The following is a 21887-nucleotide window of genomic DNA, read 5'->3' on the forward strand; positions in this document are numbered from 1 at the left end:
GTATTGATGGCTTTCGTTGCATAGATTTTGGGGGGGGGGTGCTTGGTCCTGTAGAATAAGATACCAATTTGGTGTTCTTGTCATTGACAAAGGTAATGGTTTGCAATGCAAATGTAGGAAAGGCAAAATCTGTATATCGCGGAAAATTCACACGATTATCCAAGAAAAAACACAAGCAGACTGACGCTGAAAAGTTACTTGTAATTGTGATTGTTAACAGCAACAAACCGTCTTGTCATGTCATAAATGCTAGTACATGGACGGCGGACGCTTGGATTGCACAGAAATATAGTTTGTGTACGGCCTGGTATACAGAGACTGTGAACCCGGAAGTGGAGAACTTGTTGTTGAGTTTTCCCGCGTTTTTTTGCCGGGGGTCAACCGGAAGTGACCTTAGGTGGCGCCAGCTACGAAACCTGCAGAGCAGGGCCAGGGTTGGTGGTGGTTTTCTGTGCGGTGTTGACGTGCTTTTTATGATCCTGGTTGCGTTTTCGGCGAGAATTTATGTCAAACCTGTATTTTAGACGACAAAGGCGCTGAAAGAGTCCCGCTACGGGAGCCTGTGTGGGAGAAAAACGAGTGGAAAAGCCTTCGTCAAGTCAAAACTACAGTTCCGGACTGGCCCGACAAAAATGGCCGAACTGACTCCCTTCGTAGACGGCTGGGACTTCGTGCAAACGTTAGGCGAGGGGGCCTACGGAGAGTGAGTTCTATTATATTAACTTGCCTTCTTGTAGCTTAACTTTACGTTATGTTAACTACATACTAAATTATGGGGTGAATGTTATTTGTGTGCACGTGTGTGGTTTTAAAACTTCAATTTATTTTGCATGGATTGGTTATACAACGTGAAATTATTTGCCACCTCATCATTATTTTGCCACCTCATCATTAATGTGGCAGTTGAGTTCACTAGACATAAGAAAATACAATTCATAACACGCAAATTAATGTTGTTTACTTGTATGTCTATTCACTCATTTGTTTCTTCTGGTTTAAAGGCTGTGCACCCAAAACGATTTCAGTGCAGTAAAACAGGATTTCAAATTCATTATTGTTATTATTTATTATGTCATATGTGAACCAAGACGACCATATGGTGTCCTTAAACATTGTTGATCTTGCTGTAAAGCACTCATAACTAGAATAAAAAGTTGTTTTCAAAAAGGAAGTGACTATTTACAAACTGTCTCTACAGTGTTAGCCTCCTGTGCAGACTTTTCACTGATTTCAGTGCACAGTGTTTATTTGGTGCAATAAAAGAAGGAAAATGAATAATAATGTCCTTCGCAGTGGGTCAAGACAGCCCTTCCTCTGTATCGGTATATAGCTGGTATAACTGCCCTTCGGCCTAACACACCTCTGGTACCCCCCCCCCCCCCCAAGAAAAAAATTAACTCCCAGTCCCACATGGTCTAGCCACACTCGTACAAACAAACATATACGATGCAATTTGCCCGCTAGAAAGTCTGCACAGGAGGCTAGGAAGCTAGTGTAAACTTGTGACTTGTCCGTTGTCAGGGTGAAACTGGCTGTAAACAGAGTGACTGAGGAGGCAGTGGCTGTCAAGATCCTGGACGGACACAAGGCCAACGGGGCATCAGAAAATATCAGAAAAGAGGTTTGTTTATATGTTTATTTACCTCAGGTCCATATCTATGTACAAAAACATGTAAGATACACTTAACAACAACCGAACCATTGAAGTTCCTACATGTCTAAGCTATAAACTAGCTTGTCGTAATGCCACAAGAAAGTAATCTCTAAGCAAATCTTTTGGTGGCTTCAAGACAGCATGACATTGGCTTGATAGTGTTAAACTATCAAATAGGCAAGACAGTATCCAACATACCACCAAAGCTGGCACTGATATACCAGTAGTGTGATAGGAATGCTTAAAAACACTTTACACCCAGGTGGAGTGAGGAAAGTTGTGTTACTGGTGGTAAGTGCCTTTCCCAAGGACAAAACGTCTTGCCAGGAATGTCAGGAATTAAATCCATGACCATTACTACTAATTATGTGTATGCATACTAGTACTCAGGGCTTGAAATACTGGGTGCATATGCATCTTAGTTCAGGTAAAATTGGAGCTGAGAAGGCATTTCTGATGTCTACCTGCACTGGCCCATCATGTACCAGTAGTACTTTCATGTATATACTTGCAGGTGTATGTAAATCATTATTTGCTGCATTTACTGTTACCACCTATGATCTATACGTGAAATAATTGCAATGGTCTCTGAACAGTTTTTAATATGATCCGTACTTCCTAAATTCTTAATGTTGCAGGTAAAATTTGTCTGGTGCAGGTAGTTTTCAGTGATACCGTCACCAGTGCAGGTATGCAGAAAAATGTCGAGCCCTGATACTGTACTCTATGTGCATGTGTATGCTATGCATACTGTATGTACGTACATGTATTTTATTAGATACTGGTCAGGATAAGTGATGACTACATTGTAACTTTCATCCCCCCACAGTTATGTATACACAAGATGATGAACAACAGTCACATCATCCGCTTCTATGGGCATCGGAAGGACGGCACTCTCAACTACCTCTTCTTGGAATACGCCAGTGGGGGAGAGCTGTTTGACAGAATAGGTTGGTTTGTTTTATCTCCTGAATACAACATTTCATTGTTATACTTTTCATGGAGACCAAAATACCAAAGTACATGTCAGAATGTAAAAAAAAGACAGTGTACATATCTGACAATGTAAGATAAGGAAGTCCTTCGAAGATGTCTGTTTGATATTAGAATGAGAACTCTATAAACATCTAGACAGACTTTTTTTTTACCTTCTTCCTGCTGCATAACCCTGTAAACATATAGAGAATTGGTAGCCAATTGCCTGCCTTGGTGTGTGGTGCAAGTGTTCCAAGGATCCAATTACTAGTATCTCAACACTCAACAGCCAATCAGCATGAAGAAACACTGCCTGCAATTTGACCAATCACATCACATAATTGTAGAAATGCAGAGTACCTATTGGCCCTCACTCTCCTATACCAAATATGGTCATATAAAACACTGTTCATTCAAATGTTACTAACTGTAAAAGAGTTGTGTTTTTTTCTTCAGAAAACTTAGATCATCACTTTAAACAAAATGGTGACTCTGACTAACACAACCTGTCTGTTTGCAGAACCTGATCAGGGAATGGCCCAATCTCAGGCACAGAGGTACTTCCGACAGCTGATCAATGGAGTGGTAAGTCAGATTCACTTAATAACCATCCCCTGCCAGTGTTACTGAACCTCCCCTTGTCTGTCTGACAATGTCAGTGTGACATCCCTACCGCCCTGATGATAACAGACATACATTTTGTACCTGCTGCACTGAATCAGACATGCTTCAAAGATGGTCTGCATGCCCTTTTAATGGAGGCATAATGCCAAGCAATTTTAATTCACCGTTAATCATAGCAATCAATTCAATCTTAACCATGAATCATACATGAAGCATAATTTGTTGCTTTAATTCTTCATGGCATGTTACCCAGTATTTGCTATCAAAAATTTGTTATTACATGTACATGTATTGACAAATCTTATTATAGCCGAACACCAAAAGTCACAACGGAATGTCTGATTGTGTCCCTGTTCACAACCAAGTTTTATCAATTGAGGCACCCAAATCTATCTAGTGTAGTGCATATAGAAATGCACATCAATTTACCAGTAAGCATTGCAGTTGTCCTAAATTTACTAAACAATAAAGCATTGCGGCACTCCTAATTTGCCAGGATCCCCCTCCCATGCAGACCCTTTAGATACATATAGGAGTAATTTGTATTCCACACATGTCAAAACAGCATATGTGGCATTCAGCCAACTTGGCACTTGGCACAATTTAGTCTTTCACCTTTGAAAGTTTGATATGAATTTATCACTGAAGATGAGACATTTCTTGTCAAACAATACACAGTCTGACATAAAGACTTGTGACGCAAGATGTTTTGTGATGCTACATCTGAACAATCATGCTATAAAACTGTAATTAATATTGATTATTCCAAAGTGCAATCTCAGTTTGCTTGCTTCGTATAATATTGTTCTCTATATTACTGATGGTATAAATGAAATTCCAGAAAAGGTAAACACATTATGTACTACATGTACTAGAAACCTTTTTTGTTACTTTTTTATTACACATGCATTGACAGTATTGTTAATCCTAATTAGACATAGTATATACTATAGTTGTAAAAAACGAGTTATTTCTTGCATTGTCATTTAGTGAGATGTTGGGTCACAGCCTCATTACTATGATGAATGACTTGTAACACAAGTATTAAGTGAAGTGTATCTGTACTGACATTTCCTAAAGGGCAGAGTAAGGAAGGGATGAGTTCCGCATGTGGTACTGTCTTCTCGGGCCAGTTACTTGTAAGCCGGGACGGTAATTTGGTAGGAGCTGGCACGGGGTTGACATTTCTGACAGACTGATGGACCAAATTACGCCTGACACTGTAGTTATGTTACTTTCTAACAATGTTCAAACTGTAATGTAAAATGGTACTAATGTGTGTTGACAGGAATACCTACATACCAGGGGAGTGGCACACAGAGATATAAAACCTGAAAACCTCCTGTTAGATGACAATGGTAAGTATTGTATGCTTCTATGAATATGTGATGATGATGTTAATGAAGGTACATGTAGCAGGCAAGTACTAGTAGTGTTCATGGGTTGTAAGTGAGAGGAACTTTGAATTTGTACCAAACTTAATGATTTTGCAACATTCCTAAGGTCACACCAATTCAATTTGTTGGTTTGGGGATTTTTGCACAAAATCAAAGCGAGAGGGTGAAAAAAAAAACAGGTCTAGGCATTCTGTGAAAGCCCCAAGTGCTACCATAGGAACCATGAAGTCATCATACTAGACTGTTTTTTTAGTTCAAGGTATGAATTTTGTACAGACGTCAATGCATTACTGCTCATTGGAAATTGTAACAGTCAGTCAATCCAGGGCATTATCGCTCCTATGGGGGAACCCCTCCTTTGACTTGCTCCACTCTTGTCTGTAACAACTATGAAGAATAAAAAACAACAAATTAAATCGGTATGGCCTAATGGCCATATTGTACGATGCGGTTGTCAAGTGTAGCCTCTTAGAATTCTTGGAACGTGTCGTCACACTTTGATTACTCAAACCCTTCTTTCTGTACATTTCTTCCAGACAACCTGAAGATTTCGGACTTCGGTCTGTCGACGGTGTTCCGTCACCAGGGGAAGGAGAGGAAGATGAACAAGTGCTGCGGCACGCCCCCGTACGTCGCGCCTGAGGTGATGAGGAAGGAGGACTACAGGGCAGAACCTGCCGACATCTGGTCATGTGGGATAGTCCTGGTGGCCATGATGGCAGGAGGTCAGTCAGTAGTAGTACCAGCAGTAATAGTAGTGGTAGTAGTAGTGGTAGTAGTAGTAGTAGTAGTAGTAGTAGTAGAAGTAGTAGTATGAGGTGATGAGGAAGGAGGACTACAGGGCAGAACCTGCCAACATCTGGTCATGTGGGATAGTCCTGGTGGCCATGGTGGCAGGAGGTCAGTCAGTAGCAGTAGTCCAGTAGTAGTAGTAGTAGTTGAGTAGTAGTGCCTAGTATTGGTAGTCATGGGTGGCCATGATGGCAGGAGGTCAGTCAGTAGCAGTAGTCCAGTAGTAGTAGTAGTAGTTGAGTAGTAGTGCCTAGTATTGGTAGTCATGGGTGGCCATGATGGCAGGAGGTCAGTCAGTAGCAGTAGTCCAGTAGTAGTAGTAGTAGTTGAGTAGTAGTGCCTAGTATTGGTAGTCATGATGGCAGGAGGTCAGTTGTACATGTAGTAGTAGTAGTAATAATAGTAGTAGTTGTAGTTACTGTAATAGTCAAGGCAGAACCTGCAGACATCTGGTCATGTGGGATAGTACTGGTGGCCATGATGGCAGGAGGTCAGTCAGTAGTAGTAGTTGTAGTAGCAGCAGTAATAATACATGTAGCATTATTAGTATTAGTCTTAGTATTAGAAGCAGTAGTTGTAGTAGTAGGTTGACTGATGGTCACTTCTTATGTCAATCTTTCCATGAATGTAAATTTCAACAGATCTCTACATCATAACCATATGAACATAACCATCAAACAGATCACATTTTGAAGACTACCCAGAGGCATACATGTACATAAAGAAGTCACAGATACAACTTCCAACTATAGCCAATACAGACAGCTTCAAAGTTTCAGCTATGCTGCAATTAATCTAGATAGAGTGCTATTGTAGTCATAGTTGCTTTTAAGATGTAACGTCACTGAACTGAATAAGTTTTTTTCCCACAGAGTTACCCTGGGATGAACCCACCTACACCTGTAGGGAGTATTGTGACTGGTTGGACAAGAAGTACCAGCTAACACCATGGAACAAGATAGACACTGTACCTCTAGGTAAGAACGCTGAACGAGTAAGTAGTGACATGTCAGTCTAAATTTATAACTCCGAGCTTCGCCAGCACGTTGGCAGAACGTACTGTAACTGCGGTGAAACGTGTAATATGTTGTGCATAGCACTTTGGCAGAACGTCTCTTTAAGGTTGTATCTGCATAACGGAAAAGATTCATCTCCAACAGGCAAAATTCTGAGGCAACATTGACCAAACATCCAACGAAAGCCGTGAAAAATCCGGGTTTCCCTCAGGTCACTACTGCAGAAGTGCTAGATGTAGCTCCACCCATGCCTTAAATGTTTTTATGTAATGATTACGGCCTGTTAAACAACATAACTGAAAAAAATTTTGCCCTCTTCCAAAGAAAATGCATGAAATGATCTCTGGCTATCTTTTCAATTGGATATCATACTATCTCTGGTACATTTGATTTAGTAATGGTGACTGTTATGGAATTGTGTTAAAGCTTGAAACAGAAGAAAATTGTTACTCAATCCACTGGATAGATTTTGAAATCTGTCAGATAGGTGTTTCAAGTAGCAATCACTACTTTCTTGTGAGTGACTAACAAAATCTGTAGTTGAACAGGTAGTTATCCACAAACTATGAATTGATATGTAAATGAGGTGAAGACAATTTTTTAGACAGTCCACAAGAAACAAAAACTAAGACAAGTTGCTTGAGTAACAATTTCCTTGTGTATCTCATTACCTGGATGTCTTAACTTCATTGACACACTAGTATCTAGTAAGCTTAATTTTTTTTGACAAAAATCCCACAGCACTTTTGAAAAAGATATTAGAAGACCAGCCTGGGAAGAGATGGACCATAGCACAGATTAAGAAGGACAGGTGGTACTGCAAGACTTTCTCCAAGTCAAAAGGTAAGCCTGATAAATACTGTGTCACAGAGGTCAACATCAGAGACCATCTGTGCTTACAGACTGCTGCTCATGATCTCAGTTGGAATGCCTGAGTGTGTAATGGCCATCATGTAACATTTAAGAGTACATCTATACTAGCTTACAGGGTTCGAAATCCGACCTGCATAAGTTAGTGCAGGTAAAACTGAAGCTATGCAGGTATTTTTGATGTCTACCTACATGTACATACATGAAAACATTTTATACTGAAAAGCACTACATTGTACATGGGGGGCCTTGAGAATACCTGTTACTGAAGAAAACTACATATGGGTTTTAAGAACAGTTGTTACTGAAAAGCACTATATGAGGGTTTCTAGAACAATTGTTACAAGAAGAACTGTACAGGTATCTACATGTAAAGACTACTCAAGAGTGCTTCATGGAAAAGGTTGATACTAGACAGTTCATTTTAGAAGGGGGAGGAAGGGGGGGAGGATTGAAATATGCTGTATTTGCTCCTGAGCAAATGTTGGCCTTTCTAGTTATTTACTTAAAATGCTCCATACTTTCTAAATTCTGAGTGGTGCAGTTAAAATTTGTCTTGCACACGTATGAGAAAAAAACAAGGATTTCAAGCCCTGGCTTACTAGTTCAACTTGATTGATGATGTTCTATAGTACAAAGCTTTGATCTTAAATCCCTGAGATTTACTCTCTAGAAATTAATCTGCGTGATTAAGCTAAATCCTTGACACCTGAACCCCTTCCACCGCGGGCGACGGGACCATGTTAATGAAGACAGATCCGAGCTGCCAGACTTTTCTGGGGCAGAGCCTCAGGAGTAATCATGTACTGGATGATTTGAGCGTTGAATACTGTGTGTACATAAGGCCAGACCAATTTGATATCTTGGTTAACGGATTTTTGTAGAAAAATAATGGAGCGGGCAGGCGAATAAAAAATAAAAACAGGCCTAGGCATCCTATTATGGCCTAAAATCGTACGATAGGAGCCATGAAGTCAACACACCACGCTGGTTTCAAAATTGAAACATTGAATTTTGAACTTTTAATGATACCCCTGCATTGAAAGATGGAATAACTGTAACAACTAAGAAGAAAAGGACTGTTTTCAACTGTTCAGGACAAAATATGAGCATTTTGCAGTTGATTCTGAATTTTTCTTTTTTTTTTGCAAATCAGAAAAAAAATGAAGCGGGTGAATCCGTTAACCAAGAAATTAAATTGGTGTGGCCTAATGCCTGGTCTCCAGACGGATGTCTCATTACTCTTGTGTTGGCTGCTGACAGGTCGGCTGCTGTCTGCCTCCCCCACCACCTCCCCAGCCAGTGGACCCTTCAGCAAGAGGATCTGTTCAGGCATCGACCTGTCTCCCCCCATGGCTAGGTACAACATGACCGACACCTCTCATTAACAATAGATCTGTAATAAATTATCCAAAATTCTGTGCATTGTAAGCTATGGAGTAACTTTGTTGCTTCCATGTATGGAGGGTTTGTTTTCAAGTTTGTCATTTGCCACAAAATAACCACACTAACAGGTTAGGCCAAAGGTCCAAGAAAAGGGTATTTCATTTCCTTTCTTAAATGTATGTCTGCTAACTGCTATATGTACAAATGTATGTCTGCTACCTTATGGGAGAACTGAATCAGCGAGAAATTGACAATAAGGAATACATGTAATAGCAAGAAAAACACTAAGGCTTCACCAGAGGTATGAGATTTTGACTTCGATTTTTTGTTGGAGGATGGTTTCAATTTAGAGAGCATGCCCAGTGTCAAAGTTTAAGGCCCCTGAGACGTAAACAGAAAGTTCCAAGTATTTGCATTTCTATGTTTTCATCTTGAATTACTATGTTTTTTGTCAGTGCTATGAAATCTGACAACACATTTTCCATACCTCTCTTGGTCCTTCAGCTTTGTCACTGGGCATGCACACTCTTTGCATTTGTAAACCTCCTTATTCAAAGCTCCAAATAACAATAAGTAGCAAGAAGAAAGAAGAATTAATTTTTCATTCCCCACATGTTTCACAGGTATGACTCGGCGGAGCGTTACTCCAGCTCACAGCCAGAGCTGCGGCGTGAGAACCCGTCCTCGTCTGAGCTGAGCCAGTCATCCATGGAGGAGCTGGTCCACGGTGTGAGCTTCTCCCAGCCTGCCGCGCCGGATAACCTGTTCCTGGCCAGTCAGACACAGGCCTCACAGTCATCTCAGGTCAGAGGGCATCATTTTTGTTTCTTTGAACCATCCTTGATTCAACAGGAGCCCAATCGGCTTGCAGGCTTATGGTGTTATATTACATGTACATTATGTAGCAAGTGGCCAAAGTTGGAGGGGCTGGTCACCATATATATTAGTTAGGATTATTCAGTCTTTGATTATGATATGAATGTGCTTAAATTAGGCTAGACCATGTGAAGGCAAACATTATGTGTTTGTTCTGTAAATGTAGATATTCTTTTAATTAAGGTCATGAGGGAAGAGGTAAGGGTCAGACAATAAAGATAAACTTTACATCATTTAAAGTCCAAATAAAACTATACACAGATCATAAGGCCAAGGAAAAAAATGTGTTTCCTGACCATCCTAGCAAATATATGCCTACTGACCCTAGCCTTTGGAGGAGGGGGGGGGGGGGTGACTGCTGGCAATGACATACAAATTTTACCCCGTCACATATGAATTTAAAACTTGAAACATTATTTCACACTCATTTTCATAAGCAATATTTTTTGGTAGTAAATCTGGTGAAATATTTGCCCCTTCCACAAGCAAATTGAGGGATGATAGCCTTGGTCCATCATGATGCATTTCAGTTTTACAAACTTTATTTTATTTTGTATCAACAAAAAAAGGAAAACCCTACCTACCTCCCTTTATCTTTAACTTTTTTCTTCCTCTTCAGACTCCACTGCAGCGGCTTGTGAAGAGGATGACTCGGTTTGTGACCAAGTGTGAGACAGAGAAGGCCCTGTCTGACCTCAAGGCAGTGGTTGATAAACTGGGTCTCACTTGGAAGAAAGTCCATCCTAACCAGGTACAGAAACTCTACCTATGGCATGGCATAGATTGTTATTAGTTTCCAAGCAGATCTTTTAGTGGCTACAAGATGGTATAATTGGCTTCACAGTATCGAATAAGTGGCAAGGCAGTATCCAATGTATGGATTCCACCATTTAAAAGCCTGATAAAAATGCATAAAAAGACGTAAAAAATAATTGAGCCAAAGCCTTAGCCTCTGCTTGGAGAGTATGGATTGTGACTCAGAGCCAGAAAGGGATTTCCATAGACTCTTGATTTACCAGCACCTCAGTTTTCCTTGCACTTCTAATTTGGGGGTAGGATTTCTTGGAATCCAGGTAAAACTTGTTTCCTAGCTCCATAATCAGAGTTGAGTATTTCTGAAGTTGTTCATCAATGTACAATAATCAATTTCAAAACACAAACCATCAACAACAACTTGATGTATTTCTTTAACAGCTTCAATAATTTGTGTTCCAGATTTCAGTGAGTACAACAGACAAGCGAGGGTCCCAGCTCATCTTCAAAGTGTTCCTGTATGACATGAACGGGTACAGACTAGTGGACTTCAGGCTCTCCAAGGTCAGAATCTGAACTGCTTTATCATATTTTAGTCAACTAAGGATATCATTATGATCACTTTGGCAGAAGGGAAACATTATATGATACTGTTTCTTCTTCTTTTCCTCTTCTTCCATTCCAGAGAAATAGATATTATGTATTAAACTTATTAGTAAGGACAATGACCATTCACCAACTGTTGTACTAGGTATCCAGTGATGTTATATTACATTATGTAGCAAGTGGCCAGGACAAAGTTGGAGGGGCTGGTCACCATATATATAGTAGTACACGTAGTAGCAGTAGTTCTGTACAAGTGTACATGTACAATGTAGTACGATTATGATATGAATGTTCTTATTAAGTAAGAATAAACAGAGCAGCATTTTGTTAGGCTGTGAAGGCAAACATGCGTTTGCTCTGCAAATGTTACCTTAAAGTTTACTTAAGAATCCTATTCTTACATTTTGCAAATCCAGCCCTGATACATTAGATATGTTCATGATTCCTGTTTTTCTTTGTTACAGGGAGATGGTTTGGAGTTCAAGCGTCTGTTTGTACGGATTAAGATGAAAATGTCGGCTGTCATCAGCAAAGCTCCGGCACTCCTGCCTATCAACATGCCAGATACGGCAGTGTAGAAGGCAGTTCTCACAGCACCAAAGGATAATATTGTAGCCTATTTGTTGTAGAGACTAGTTACGTTTAGGCCGCACCAATTTAATTTGTTGGTTTTCAGATTATTAAAAAAAACATGAAGCAACAGGGTGAAAAAAAATTGACATCAGACAACCAACCTCATCAATAGTACTGGCATTATACGGTAGATGCACCACTTCGTTCAAATTATTAAATAATACAAAAGTTAAACTAGATTTTGTTTCATAGTATCTTAATTGATGTGAACCAATGTTTTAGTTAACCAAAAACTTAAATAATAGCAACTAGAGTACTTTACATTTTATTTACTAAATGTCATCCAGTGAAACTTTACTGAATGGGTGCTGTGGTCTATTTCTTTCATTTTTGGAAAAATAGGAGAGGGCATTTCTGAGAACCAATTGATTAAATTGGTGTGGCCTTATATTATTAAGTAGTATTTAGATTCATTTTAGATATTATGATGTATACAAACCATAGGTATCTTCTGTAAGGCTGTGAACAATGATTTAAACTGAACTTTTCAGTTCAGTGATCGCATTCACTTGATGTCAGTGACACGACTATGCACTTAGTTATTCTCAGTTATGTCAAAGAATTACTTTTGTTGTACCTAGAGTTAGAAAAACAAACAAAAAAGAAATATATTTATCATATAGGAGAGCAATGGAAAGTAAAGGAACATTTTGTTACCTCTTTGGTGGTCTTAAGATATTCCATGAACATCCTAATATGATAGTCTCAACCAGTCTTCGTGTTGCTGGACAAATTGTAGAGATTGGTCAAATGAACTGAATAGCATACTAGAAGAGTTAGCTGACTAGAAGGCACAATTTCCAATCCACAAAGCCTGTGCATACTTGCTAACTGGATTGCAAATTGGCCCTGAATTGTATTCAGCCTATTTGGTCATTTTCTACTATTTTTTTATCAACCACGGAGCCTGGTAAAGGCTATTATACTGTATGTGTCAGTCCTTAGCAATCATGTCTTTACCTGTAACTGATAGATTCTAATGTCCATCTACATGTAGTTGCAGAATATTGTAGACACCACAGTACCAACAGTATTATAAGAGCCTTTGCAATATCATATTCAACTCTTTATTCCATATGTATTGATTCTCTTGGTGAAAATCAGGTACTACATGTATTTCAAAGCAGTACATTTAGCATATTTTGGGTCAAATAAGATATGCATGATCCATCAAGCAATTTGAGATGTACCCGTAATGCTCAATACAGACTTACATGTACCAAGTAAAACTACAATGTACACAACACTGACTACAGGTAGCTACAATGAGTAGTATGAAAGGTCACTCACTCTCAAGTTTCAGAACCCCAGTAAAAAATATGTATATTTACATGGTTTCATGCTCTTCCTTACCCTAAACTTCCCTACCTCATTCCTCCGTTCAGCAATATGAGTAAAGAGACAGCATGAGAACATTTTAAGTTTGCAGATGTGTCCTATGGCAAGATGGTGTGGGGGAGGCAATTTACATAAGGGCCCAAAAAACCTCTCTGAACCGTGACAGTGGTAGATTCCATCTTCCCGCCACTTTTGATGCAGTCCTGACATCATCACTTCCAGAGAATCTGTGAGTGGATCACACATCTAACGAAGATTGGCAAGCTCGACCAAAAATTTATGGTGAGTTCCCTTTTCTAAGCTCGTATTTTATAATTTCTAGATTGATGTTCAAATGTTTGTTGTACGACATTGCTAACAGACAATTTGGGCAATATTTTTCATCTGGCTAGAGTTGTCTTCTTGCCTTCAGAACTTTCTTTTTTGAAACTTACATTTTATGCCTTGTGACTATAAAATGTATGCTTGGCCCTGATCCGAACCCAATGTCTATGCTACTGGGATTTGTAATTATTAAATTGAATGTATATCATGTCACGTTTTTATCGTAAGAACACTATCGAGGCAGAATACCTGACACACAGCAATGTTGTACACACATGAGGGATACCTGGTCTTGTTCACCGTCAACACAGGGACATGATACCAAATATTTCCATTTGTGCATAATCTTGTCTTGATAGTAAAGGTATTAACCATCATCATTCTAAGGTTGCCATCTGGCAAAAAAAATTTGTATTGGTTCAGAAGTTAGGCAGCATGCTTCTTGAATCATGAGTTCAGGACTTTGGAACAACAATGTAAGGCTGATGGGGAACCATCTTTCCCTTCTCACTGCACTTGTACACCCACTGAGGCCTCACAAACGTCAGCTCACAGTTGTCAGACAGAGCCTGGGGAGAAATGATAAAATCATAAGATTGTGAAATATAAATGTGACACATCTCATAGAGAAAACAAGCACCAAGTAATCATGTTTATTACATATATAACTGAAAAGGTAACATTTGCAAAGCAAATTCATGTTTATATTCACATGGTCTAACCCAACATACGACTTCATTTGTTTATTCTTACTAAACACATTCATATACATGTATATGGCAACCAGCCCCTTCAACTCTGTCCTGCCACTTGCTACATAATGTAATCCAACACCACAAGTGTCTACTACACTACCAGTTACCGTGGTGTGTTGTATTCACACCTAAAGAAACAAGCACCCAGTAATCATTACAGCGTGTATAACAAAACCTAGATTTCTCCTACCTCTTCAAAGTTGTCGTCCCAGTCTTCATTAGTGATGACATGGGTCACCTTGTCACTCATGTAGTCTTCCATACTCCTGCAACATCAACATTACAACAGTTAGAATGAAAATTAGAGCACAGTACATATTACAAAACATACACTGTAGTGTACAGCCTTTTAAACAAAAACAAAATCAGTCTGGTCTCAGGTTTGACATCTTTGAAAAGGTGATAGTCACCTGTTATGTCAATCCTTCCACAAATGTGGTAAATCGTCATAAATAAATAAATAAAATCAATGCAACGTGTACTGTGCCTGGGTAAAGCCTGTAATGTATTGTGTATAGCAATTTAGTAGAACATCTCTTATAAAAGAAAAATATAAGGTTTTTATTTATTTCAGGATGACCACAACAAGTAGCATCATTCTATTCTTTTCAAATGATGTGTTGGAAAAGATATCATCTGCAACGGAAAAAATTCTGGCATCGACCAAATACTCAATACAATCCGTGAAAAATCCAGGGTTCATGCAGTACGTTCTGCCGACGCGCTTACAGCAGGACTTACCCATTGAAGGCTGATATGTATCTGAGCACTAGTCTCCTCTCCGAGGCCGGGAAATCCCCGTACAGGAAGAAGTTCTTCCCGGTAAAGAAGTCGGGGAGGTCTGGAAGTGGCAAGTCGTCGGCATCGCCCTTCCTGTGGTTCTGTTTCTGGGGACTTTTGGCGGGGCTCTTCTTTGGTGTGGTGTGCTCAGGCTCCTCATCAGTCGACCCTCCATACTGGTCTTCCTCCTCTGTCTTCTTATTCTGTTCCTGTATCCTGTAGACAAGATACAACTCAGTACTGTAATTCCTGGTTTCTTCATGATGTACATGTTATGTTCACTTCTGTACATTTGTCTTTTGCCCCCCTTCCCTCTCCTGCCACTGTGAAGATTCTGGAAACAGGTTCATTTTCCTTAGACTGTGAAATTCTGCTACTGTGAAGACCAAGTGAATTAATGTTGATAAGGTAAAGGTCTCATGCCGTTTTTGAGACCGTAGGAGCAGGGGGTTGTTGATCCACTGTGTCCAGGGCACGGTATTGGAAGGTGGAGCCCATCCCTCTCCTTCCACTGCCTTTTAGTTTACCTCCCAAACTAAAGTCAGGTACACATTTTACACCTGGGTGGAGTAAGTAAAGTCATGTAAAGTGCTTTTCCCTTGGACACATCGTCTTACCAGGAATGCTGCGAATCAAACCCATGATCTCCCAATCCCACCCCTTGCCACCTGTAAGCTTGTTCTGTCAACACTGACCCTAAATCTTTTGGCAGTTGTTTCTCTGTATTCTACATGTATGTACATACATGTAGACCCAAAAGAGGAAGACTGAACCAACTATCTACAACAGTAGTCCAGTCCCTCACCTTCTGATCTCTTCCTCTGTATCATCTCCTGAGGTATCCTCAACTTTTCTTCTCTTAGTTGCTGTAAGAAAAACAAACATTTACTCAGCCAAACAAGTACCACAAGAAGGAATGAACATATGTTCCAGTCATACTAGACTAGAATGAGTGGAATGTCGTCTCCATGAAAATTCTTTGTATATTCCTGGATATATATATATGTGAAGGGCATTCAAGAAATTCTCACTAGATTCCACATATTTTTACCCATTCTTGTGGCTAATCCAAATGTCTTGGTCATGCTTGAAACTTAATTGTAATTTATTTGCTTTATCATTGTGTATGAAACTTTTAAATTATGAAATATATAATTATAAAGAACATACGTGAGGGCCCAGCATCACTGTCCACATCTGTGCTGTCTCCGTAAGCATCATCATCATTCTTGACGGCCTTGGCAGGAGAGGCCTTCTTGGCTGGAGATGCTTTTGCAGTCACGGTGGTCTTCGATGGGCTGGCACCCTGTACAATGTAAAAGAAAAATCTGTAATGAGGAATTTAAACTAAAAAGGTAGCTTTTACAAAGCAAATACAGAATGTTTACCTTAACACAGTCTAGCCCAACAAACTACTGCTCTGTTCTTCTTCTGTTATACATATACGTGTTGACCAGCCCCTCCAACTGTCTACCACTTGCTACATAATGTGTCAGCTAGGACACCAGTTACCATGGTGATAGCCGTCTGATCCAGATCATTGACCTTTTCTTAGAAAGGAAGAAGAGGAAGAAGAAATGTAAACATAATTACTGGTGTATCTTTGACTTGCATAAAGATAATTTTGTAGAACTTCAGCCTGATGGTTTCAAGTAACACTGAGCTGGTAAAAGACAAAGTTAAAGTCTGTCCCCTACCTTGGAGCTACCGGTGGCAGCTGGCTTGGCAGGGGTGGTTCTGGGTTTGGGTTTAGGCTTGGGTGGAGGGTCATCTTCTTCCTCTTCTGAGGAAGACTCATCGTCATCCAATCTGAACCTGGACAAGTACAAGTCAGTAAGTACTATTTACTTCTGCTATCATGTTGACTGATGTGAATAAAGATTGAAGGTTAACCATCATAGATTACACTAGACAGGTAACATTTAAAAAAATACATGTTTACCTTCAATAGGGATAGTCTAGACTAACTGCTCTGTTTATTCATGATGACCAGCCCTTCTAACTCTGTCCTGCGACTTGCTACATAATGTGATTCAACACCAGGGGTGTCTGCTATAATGTAATATTACAAAATAAATGGATCAAAATTAGCCACCTTTTCCAGGACAGCAGCACGCCCTTCTTGTAGCAGCTTTTGATCCACTTGTGGCTGACAATCTTCCCTCCCTTCTTCTGCACCTGTACATACTTGGGAGTGTTCCGAAAGGCACATCTGTGATACAGAGGGATAGACATTACACAGTTAATACTGGGACCACAGTTTTAAGAGATGACACAGTATGCTGCAACCATCAACTTAATGAAATTGAATGATATAATATAATAAGAAATCTACACTACATTTAGGTTCCTCATGTTGACTCCAATGACACACATATTAAGAAGTAACTACAGGGCCCAGAATACTTTTTTTTCCTGCATTGAAAATAACCTGCACCAGACACCAGTCCAAGCAAATTCTACTTGAACTACTCACAATTTAGCCAGTATAAGATCATACTAAAACTGTTCAGAAACCATTGCCATTATATATTTTACTTTCAAATTTATACTTCATAGGTGGTAACATTCAATGTAACAAGTAGAGATCCACATACATGTACACCTACATGATAATACAAAATTTAACCCAGTGCAGGTTAGATACAGGTAGACATCATGCCAATAAAAGACCAGTACATCTCCAATTTTACACGCTCTGATTTAGAAATCATGAAAAATGGATGTTTAAATCCTTACACAAGATGTGTGCATGTAGGGTCCCAGTCAGGCTTGTACGCTGCTCCCATCTCCATAGCCTTGTCCCTCAGACTAGCTCTCTGTGGGTTGACATATCCACTCAACACAAACACCACATCCTCCATCAGAGAACCGAAATCTCTCTCCTCTTCCTCCTCCTCTTCCTGTAGCCTCCTAGGCTTGGCTGCGGCTGTTCTCTTCTGTTGTCGCCCTGCGGGAGGGGTCCTGGTGGGAGGGGCTTTACTGGCCGGCTGTTTGCTGGCAGATACGGACACGTCGGCTAAGGTGTAACATATAGGAGACTTTGAAGGCTATTGATCATTGATTATCCTGATGAAGGTGACAGTGGTTATTGACAATTTGATCTCTGTGTAACCCTTGTGTTGAAATAAAGTTCAACATTTTACTATGATTGCTACCAATGCAGATGAACTTTCATGACAAAGGAGAGTGCTAATGAATGATTGCTTTAGACAAAGTCAAAGAGGGCATGCTTTGTACACAAAGCTTCATGAAGTCTGTCAACACTATATGATATTATAAGGTCATTATCAATGGTATTACACAATAGAGAACAACACAAAGGACTTTAATACTGTAAAGTTACCATGAGACATTCGCAGTGGTCTTATTTTTGCAGTTTTTGTGAAATCATGACAGCAGGAATGTGTACTTTGTACAACAGAATTGTTTCAACTGTGAATTTTAAATTAGTATTACCCACTTTTCCCTCATGCTGCGAAATAAAATCCACCCGAAAGTACATGCATTTACAGTACAGTACTAAGAGAGGGATCATGAAGCAACGGTGAGAAGCAAATGTGAGAAGGAGGAAAAATGTAGATGTGAAACAGTCTAGAAGTAATAATGGAAAGTGACATGTACTCACACTTTGTTTTTTTCATAGGAGGTGGAGAGGCACCCTGGCTGGGTGTGGACTGGTGTTTTCTCAAGGGAGGCTTGTCATCATCATCATCATCATGAGTCAGCTTCCTCTTGGTGCTCTGAGATTGAGACATATGGATGAGAAAGACGATTCAGCAGTTTGACCAATATTATATCATTTGAGACCACACCTTTGAATACTTGTACGAAAAAAACTGAAAAATTTCTGCATGACAGACTTGAATTTTGTTTCACTTCACTGGAAAATCGAACACTTGAAACTGTTTTTTTTTAAATGCGGAGATCTTGCTAATGTGTGCCATCAAATGCCTGAGTGGCTAGGCTAGCATACACGGTATTGAGAGGTCAAGGGTTTGATCCCTTGGATCCTTGGAAAAGGCATTTTACACAATGTTCCTCACTCCACCTTTTACCTACTGACATAGTGGGAATTGACAGACATTGGTAAATGTATGACAAAATGCTGGTACCTGACTGGATGGCGATGTCACTTTTGCTGCAGGTCGGGGAGACGCGGTGGTTGCCGTGGCAACAGCAGCTGCAGACGAGGCAGCCCTTACAGCTGCTGCACCTGCATGGGCAGATAGGTGTGCTATCAGGTGGTCTGACATTACCATTCAAGCCACTAATGGTTCATTATGTAATACTGTCACAGAAAGAAAACAGTTTTTTCTCCTCTTCCATTCTGAACAAATACATGTAAGGTCGATGACCTAGACCAGATGGCTATCACCATGGTAAATGGTGCTGTAATCCTGTGGTGTTGGATTACATTATGTAGCAAGTTGTAGAACAGAGTTGGAGGGGCTGGTCACCATTTATATGAATGTGTTTGAGTAAGAACAGAGTAGTAGTTTGATATTGTGCTTTTTAAATGTTAAAAGGTGGCTTTCTAGTATTCTACATTCTATTATTCTACTTCTCATGAATTGTGGTATATCAATTAATGTCACTGCTGAATTCTCACCTGTTAGAGGTTTTTGCTCAGTCTTCCCCTTTTTAGAGAAGAAACTCCCAATGGTGACCTTGTCTTCGTCATCATCATCCTCCTTCAGAGCAAACTTTCCCAGCTTTTTAGGCTAAAAAAAAAGATAATACCAGTATCATGAAAACATTGTCAGGTATGTTCTGTGACGATAATCAGTATATGTAAATCACAGGAAAAGAAAACCCTTCACAGAGACTTTGAAAAGACAGCCCTGCATAGAAGTCCTAAGGAGTATACCCTAGCATGGAAAAAATAGAGGGATTTAACACCCCTGTCAAAAAAGTTTAAGATAACTTACCCTAGCCAGCACAAACAAGTAACCGTTTCCTGTGACATCACATTTTTGCCTCACAGATATCAGAATACTACAGGACAGGATTGATTCAACTTTCTACAAAAAATGACCAGAAAATTGACTTAAAAACCATGTTTTACCACCTTGAAATTACTTTGGGTGCCTTTAAGCTATCATACTCACTGTTGTGGTTTTCTTGGCCTGTGGAGACCCAGAGGGAGGGGAGTGGAACTTGATGAAGGACAGTCCATACTGTACATTCTGCAGTAAGAATAAAACACTGAATGTATATCATGTCCAGGACAAAAGATACAAAATCTTCTGTTGCAGTCCCAAGGACAGCTGCCAGGAGGCCCATAATCGAACTTGACCTTCATCTTCCCAAGACCTACCCACACACTAAATATCATTAGAATCCATTGAGGCATTCTTAAGTTATGCTGACCAGATAATATCCAAAAGCACACACAGACACGCAGAGACAAACACTGAGTCAGACAGACCGGAGGCACATTGTAATATAACTACTGTCTTGGAGAAATACATGTGCAACATCTCCCATCCAACCTTGTTGAAGGGCTGAGTGCAGACGATCTTGACTCGGTCCCACTTCTGGTCCTTGACAGAGCTGGACAGTTTGTCACTCCCAAACATGCGCACCCTGTGGGGGTTGTTACCCTGCTTACTCTCCGCAGGGGACATGAAGGAGGAGGCAACTAGGAGAACCTGGTAAGAATATTTAAATAGATTTAATTGTAAGATTTATATTGTAAGAAAAATACATGCGACAGAAAAAATTCTGACGCAACACTGACTAAACATCAAAAACATTGTAGTAAACATCGTTTTGTGCAGATGAAGTATGTTCTGCTGAGGTGCTAATACATGTACATGTATATCAAATAATAAAGTACATGTAGATGTTTGTACCTGGTAGTCTTGGTCTGACTGGGCTGATGCCCTCCCAACCAGGATCTCCACAAAGGCTGAGTTCTCATTTCCTATGTCAATAGAGTGGATCTGGGCTGGCTCATCAAACTGAAACAAGACAGGTGAGTGCAGTTTATTATGTTTACCTTTGAGGAAGAAAAAAAAACATGATTGTACGTTGTTGTTATTGCTCTGTTTCTTCTTCTTCCCCTTCTTCCATTCCAAACAAATACCGGTAAGATCTGGACCAGACAGATGTCACAATGGTAATGGTTGCTGCAGCAGATACCCTGTGGTGTTGGGTTACATTACGTAGCAAGTGGGAGTACAGAGTTGGAGGGGCTGGTCACATTTTTTCCATAATGATGATGATGATGATGCCTACCTGTATGATAGCAGTGACCTGTTTCTCCCCAGTTGCAGCACTTTTCCACTTCCTGTAAGTCTCTGACTTCAGCAGGTTTTCTGCTGTGTGGGTCTGTAGGATATAGAAGTGACAAAGAACATATAATTCACGTACTAGTACTGTGAAATCACTACATCTTTTTGCAGGGCAATGATTTTGCGGTAGGACTAGGAGTGGAAGAGTAGGCTTTCATAGACTAGTGTTTTATGTTACAGTAACCTAAGCAAAAGAGTCACTGTTGCATAAAGACCCTGAGAACATCAGGTCCGACCAAGTCTAACTGAAGGGATCTGTGGTAAAATTTCCTTGGGGATCTGTCGGCCTTGAAGCCGAGGAGCAAGTCTGTATACTGGCTCTGGCACCCAGGCTATGCTAGAATTAGAAAACAATTCAATTTAAATTATGCATGCTTGCTTTCATGAATAATTGCATTCACAGGCTTACAAAACAGCATAAGTTTACTCTTTTGATCGCTTACTTAAACACAATCAGTAGCGAGTCTGGGTCACCAAAGTTATGGTCGTAGATTAGGTTAGAGTTGAGTGAATACCAGGATCAGGATCCTCTAAAAATTAAATTTTCTCCCCTGGGAAGTATGATGATTCCTCTTTATCAATCAGTACATTCGTACTCACCTTGTCTTCACTACTGAAAGAAACAACTTTCTGCAGTTGTATCTCTGGCATCTTCCTTTATACCTCAGCACGGATCGGTCCCATGAAAATCAGCACAGGAAAACACACAGGCCAACAAAAAGCGATCGTGACAAAAACCTTCCTAGAACATTTCAAAATGGCGCGTATCTTAGGTTGACCTTTGGCTTTTCGTTCAGCACATTCAG

At 40.0% G+C, this 21887-nt stretch overlaps 2 protein-coding genes across 2 annotated transcripts; one reads left to right on the forward strand and one right to left on the reverse strand.

Moving 5' to 3' along the window:
* Positions 1-384: 384 nt before the first annotated feature.
* On the forward strand, positions 385-13058 carry LOC109482805 (serine/threonine-protein kinase Chk1-like). Its single transcript, XM_019785645.1, has 13 exons — positions 385-703; positions 1522-1621; positions 2484-2607; positions 3153-3217; positions 4545-4614; positions 5190-5378; positions 6318-6422; positions 7203-7304; positions 8595-8691; positions 9341-9521; positions 10213-10344; positions 10809-10910; positions 11417-13058. The coding sequence occupies exons 1-13, from the start codon at positions 633-635 to the stop codon at positions 11528-11530; spliced, it is 1452 nt and encodes a 483-aa protein (XP_019641204.1). The 5' UTR covers positions 385-632; the 3' UTR covers positions 11531-13058.
* Positions 13059-13536: 478 nt separating this feature from the next.
* Positions 13537-21880, reverse strand: LOC109482810 (DNA repair protein XRCC1-like). Its single transcript, XM_019785653.1, has 16 exons — positions 21682-21880; positions 21026-21118; positions 20641-20748; positions 20278-20436; positions 19894-19971; positions 19395-19506; positions 18898-18998; positions 18411-18525; positions 17522-17801; positions 16878-16994; positions 16480-16597; positions 15953-16088; positions 15588-15648; positions 14744-14998; positions 14193-14268; positions 13537-13816 (listed from the first exon to the last, which is right to left on the reverse strand). Exons 1-16 carry the CDS (start codon positions 21730-21732, stop codon positions 13703-13705), a joined length of 1974 nt encoding a protein of 657 aa, XP_019641212.1. The 5' UTR covers positions 21733-21880; the 3' UTR covers positions 13537-13702.
* Positions 21881-21887: the final 7 nt, after the last annotated feature.

The sequence above is a fragment of the Branchiostoma belcheri genome, unplaced genomic scaffold (genome assembly GCF_001625305.1).
Source record: "Branchiostoma belcheri isolate BF01 breed outbred unplaced genomic scaffold, Haploidv18h27 scaffold60, whole genome shotgun sequence".
Taxonomy (NCBI): Eukaryota; Metazoa; Chordata; class Leptocardii; order Amphioxiformes; family Branchiostomatidae; genus Branchiostoma; species Branchiostoma belcheri.

Bases quoted from the DNA above. Each gene is read 5' to 3' on its own strand.
- LOC109482805 (XM_019785645.1), top strand. From the start codon at position 633: ATGGCCGAACTGACTCCCTTCGTAGACGGCTGGGACTTCGTGCAAACG. The intron at 2,608-3,152 runs GTTGGTTTGTTT...GTCTGTTTGCAG, and splicing joins AGAGCTGTTTGACAGAATAG to AACCTGATCAGGGAATGGCC. The intron at 7,305-8,594 runs GTAAGCCTGATA...GGCTGCTGACAG, and splicing joins GACTTTCTCCAAGTCAAAAG to GTCGGCTGCTGTCTGCCTCC.
- LOC109482810 (XM_019785653.1), bottom strand. From the start codon at position 21,732: ATGCCAGAGATACAACTGCAGAAAGTTGTTTCTTTCAGTAGTGAAGAC. The intron at 20,749-21,025 runs GTAGGCATCATC...GTCTTGTTTCAG, and splicing joins AGGTCACTGCTATCATACAG to TTTGATGAGCCAGCCCAGAT. The intron at 14,269-14,743 runs GTAAGTCCTGCT...TTGATGTTGCAG, and splicing joins TACATATCAGCCTTCAATGG to GAGTATGGAAGACTACATGA.